The sequence below is a fragment of the Peromyscus maniculatus genome, chromosome 6 (assembly GCF_049852395.1).
Source record: "Peromyscus maniculatus bairdii isolate BWxNUB_F1_BW_parent chromosome 6, HU_Pman_BW_mat_3.1, whole genome shotgun sequence".
In the NCBI taxonomy this organism is placed as follows: domain Eukaryota; kingdom Metazoa; phylum Chordata; class Mammalia; order Rodentia; family Cricetidae; genus Peromyscus; species Peromyscus maniculatus.
Genome location: NC_134857.1, coordinates 71,841,894 through 71,846,025, shown reverse-complemented (window position 1 = coordinate 71,846,025; position 4,132 = coordinate 71,841,894). Strand labels below are relative to the sequence as shown.

Genomic DNA, 4,132 nt, shown 5'->3' with positions numbered 1-4,132 from the left:
CTGACTTCTACAGAGTATCCAATAATATTGAAATAGTAAGGACAAGGTAGTGTATTCCTAAATGAGGATTTCATGTAAATTCATGAAATATATTATATAAATATATTTACTGAGACAAATGTAAAGAAACATAAAATAAGGATGTCCACGCTCTCTGGACACAATTGCTGCTTTATTATTGTTAATGAATATTAATTTTGCCAAATACTGGGTTTCCTTGGGTCATTTTCATGCATATTACTTATTGAACCTCTTAATCTTATTTCTGTTTCTATTTTTAAAGATTATATTTTAATTTTATATTGTGTGTGTCTGTGTGTCTGTGTGTATCTCTGTGTGCATGTGTATGTGACTGCATGTACCTTTGGAGGTAAGAAGAGGGTGTTAGATGCTCTGAAGCTGGAGTTACATGTGGTTGTGAGCTGCCCCACTTAGTTCCTAGGATCCAAACTCAGATCCTCTACAAGAGCAGTATGCATTCTTCACGGATGAGCCATCTCTCACTTGCCATGTTCTTGTATTTAGAAGTTTGCATGTGTCTTTTGTGAAGTATACATAATCATTTGATGTTTCATTTATTTTCATAAGTCTTGAATTATCCTTAATATTGTACTGTCCTAGTTAAAATGAGAAATGACACAGCCTAAACAGACTTTCAGAACCTCACCTCAACAAATGTGGTGCTGTCCAGGATCTATCTTGCAGGCTTTTACTGCAGTTGTAGATGTTTAAACTAGGTTTATGTAGGCACAGTTGGGAAAGTGCAGAGAGGAAACAAAGGTTTGGAAGAAACTTCAAATTTTACTACCTTGATGTGGTCTATATACTTCACATATCACATTAAGAAGGAACAGAAAAGAAAAACAATGAAGAAGTGACTGGTTCCCATTCAGGTACTCTGCAGGTATGCCAGGGTTAAGGACCCAGGAATCCACTTCCTCCTTTCATGCCTAAGCCATGGTCTAAGAGAGATGCAGCATGCCTGGCCTCATAAGGTTGGTGAGGAACATCTGGTCATTATCTGTCACATGACCATGTGGTGTCAGCAGACAGAGCCTACCTTGTCCAGACACTGTCTGACAGGCTAAGGCAGAGGCCAGGATCAGAATAAAAGGGCTGAAGCACAGGGTGCCTCCATCCACTCACCTCCTGAGATACCCACAGATTCTGAGCTGCCCATCATCTTGGTAAGTGTGCACAGGAGGCAAGAGCAGGGACTTTTCCAGAGGGGTTGCCAGCCTAGAGTTGTAAAGAGGACTGGGAAGGGTTTTTTTTTTTTTGACTATAGGACATATTGGTAGATCATTGAATGTGGTGAAGAGTGAGGGGTGAGGCAATGGCAACAATGATACACACAAACCACAGTTCTGAGAGACACTGGAATGCTTGGGGCATTCTGGCTCTGGAAAGAACAAAATATCTTCAGTCTACAGGAACCCTCGGGATGGGACACTGAGCATAGAGAACTGTGTTCATGGGGATAGGTTTCAGGTGGGAGTTGGCCTACGAAGACAATCTATCTCTCATTTCCGAAGAAGAGCTCTAGTGAGGAAAGGGCAACAGGCTATCACTTTGTTATTGTTGTTGTTGTTTTGTTTTGTTTGTTTATTTGTTTGACTTTTTCCCACATTCTTTTTTTAATTAAGAAATTTTTTATTCATTTTACATACCAATCACAGATCAGACTCTCACTTTGACTTGGGAAAGAATGAGAGCCCTTGTACTGGGATCTGTTCACACACTTTTCTGAGGAACAGGACATCACCAGGATGACACCTTGCCACCCTTAGCCTGGGCAGGTGGTGATTTGGATACCTCTGAACTCTGACCTCACAGCAGGACCTACTGTTCTCAAGGCACGCTTGAGAGAGTTTACATATTTTTCTTCAGGGGATCACCTTACTTCCCCATCAGTAATCTAGAAGTTCCTTGAAATACCAACCTTAAACAAAAATCACCTTCACACGATGATTGCTCTTTCTTTTAACAATTGCTTTTCTCTGAAATAATCCAAATCCTCTCAGATCTATGAGGATTAAGACTACCAAACTTGTTACAGTGTCAGTAGTTTTTTATTCATTTGGTACTGATGGATACCAGGTGATGATTAGTGTCTCACTTGCATGGGTGTCTGAGATTTCAAAGTCATGATGAACATGACATGATTATATGAGTATGTTAGAATTGAAATGACTATAGGTGGTGGTTATATAATTATCAATGACACTTCTGGTGGTCACAATGAGCCAGGTAGCCATAGTGGTGTCTGGTATCTGACATGTGTGTGATTCTCTTGCAGCTTCTGAACACCCAGAGTCCAAGATGTCCTGCCAGCAGAACCAGCAACAGTGCCAGCCCCCTCCCAAGTGTGCCCCCAAGTGCCCTCCCAAGTGCCAGACACCAAAGTGTCCCCCCAAGTGTCCTCCCAAGTGCCCCCCTGTGTCTTCCTGCTGTAGCCTGGGTTCTGGGGGCTGCTGTGGCTCCAGCTCTGGGGGAGGCTGTGGCTCCAGTTCTGGAGGCTGCTGCAGCTCTGGGGGTGGTGGCTGCTGCCTGAGCCACCACAGGCCCCGCAGATCTCTCCGTCGCCATCGTCACAGCTCTGGATGCTGTAGCGGTGGCAGCAGCAGTGGCTGCTGTGGCAGCAGTGGCGGCAGCGGTGGCTGCTGTGGCAGCAGTGGTGGCAGCGGTGGCTGCTGTGGTGGCAGCAGCAGCAGCAGCTGTGGCAGTAGCCAGCAGTCTGGGGGCTGCTGCTGACCTGGATGAGGAAGACTTCAGGGAAATGGTGTAGGAGGAATCAAGTTCGGAAGACCTGCAGCTGCCTGCCAGTCCTGTCTTCTACCCCTGTCCTACATCCTAGTCCTTGATATGTTGAAATCTTCCTGTCCAAGATCTTCAACTGATACCCAGTTTCCTAGGTCCCTTTTCTATACTACCTAATAATAAAGTCTTCTCTGCCATTCCCATCAGCCTCTTGATTGTTTTAATCACTAGTATTCCCACGGGTCAGTGTTTGCAACTGGCCGTGGGTGACACTCTGTTTGGGGTAGAAGTTCGACTCAGAACTTCTAGGTCAGGTAACAGCAAGTCACTGCACAGAGTAGGGATTGTGAACTTTGGTTACCCTTTCCTGTACACAGAGGGGCCGGTCCAGTCCTCACATTGATACGGATAGTTTTGGCTACTGCCTTCTTCTAAGGTCAAAGGGTTTTTATAATTATTATTTTTATCCATTACTCTATAATTATAATAGCTTTGATGGTATTTCTAACAGTCAATATGGAGTGATAACATTAAAACAAGGAATAAATTAAGTGACCATTTTAAGGAAAGCAGATGATTATTATTAGAGCTTATTTATTCACAGAACTGTAAGTCAATATTCAGAACAATGAGCCTGGACAAAGTAACCTGTTGTTTCTCTTTTATTTTACCTATCGGGTGCTCTTTCTCACATAAATAATTTTTAACTTAAAATGGATAAACTTATAAACTTAATATCACCTCTATTAGATATCACAGGCTAACAAATAAGAAGCCCAATGGCAAAAATGGGTTGCCTCTATTGGAGCTGTTGGCAAGTGAGTTATCATAGATGCCCAAATATTACAGACCATGTGTAAGGAGTGAATGAAGTGCCAAGTAAATGTCTGTTGTTAATATGATCCATGGAAATGGCAAAGCCTTCCTCAGGTGAGGCTTAGAGAAATAGCAAAGTCTTCCTTTGATCCAAGTATGAGTGTTTACAAATGATTGACTAGTGTTGCATAGAAACTATCAACCACAGTTGCTGCTCCCAAATGTTTATTGCCTGAGACTGCCCACTATAGAGCCTCCCCTATGGAGATTAGCTAAACTTGCCTCCTTATTTAGCTGTATACCATACATCTGACTTCTCCATCTAAATGTATATAATAAACTTTCTGAGTTCCTGTTTTGTGTGTGTGTGGTCTCCATGAGAGCACATGGTCACCCAATCCCTGCCCTTTTGTACTTTTATCTGTAAATCTGTCCTCTCTTCATTCCCCTGTTGCTCCAGTCAGGTCAGTCCCTAAAGCCATGTAGAGTGTGGCAGGTGTGTTCCTATTAGTTTTCACACACTCCAGTGGATGACCATATACCTAAGAGTATATAG

General features: G+C 42.8%; 1 protein-coding gene across 1 annotated transcript; it reads left to right on the top strand.

Moving 5' to 3' along the window:
- Nucleotides 1–1,078: 1,078 nt before the first annotated feature.
- Nucleotides 1,079–2,961, top strand: LOC102909678 (late cornified envelope protein 1E-like). The gene is made up of 2 exons (XM_015995122.3): nt 1,079–1,187; nt 2,300–2,961. The coding sequence occupies exon 2, from the start codon at nt 2,323–2,325 to the stop codon at nt 2,752–2,754; it is 432 nt and encodes a 143-aa protein (XP_015850608.2). The 5' UTR covers nt 1,079–1,187; nt 2,300–2,322; the 3' UTR covers nt 2,755–2,961.
- The last annotated feature ends 1,171 nt before the right edge of the window (nt 2,962–4,132 follow it).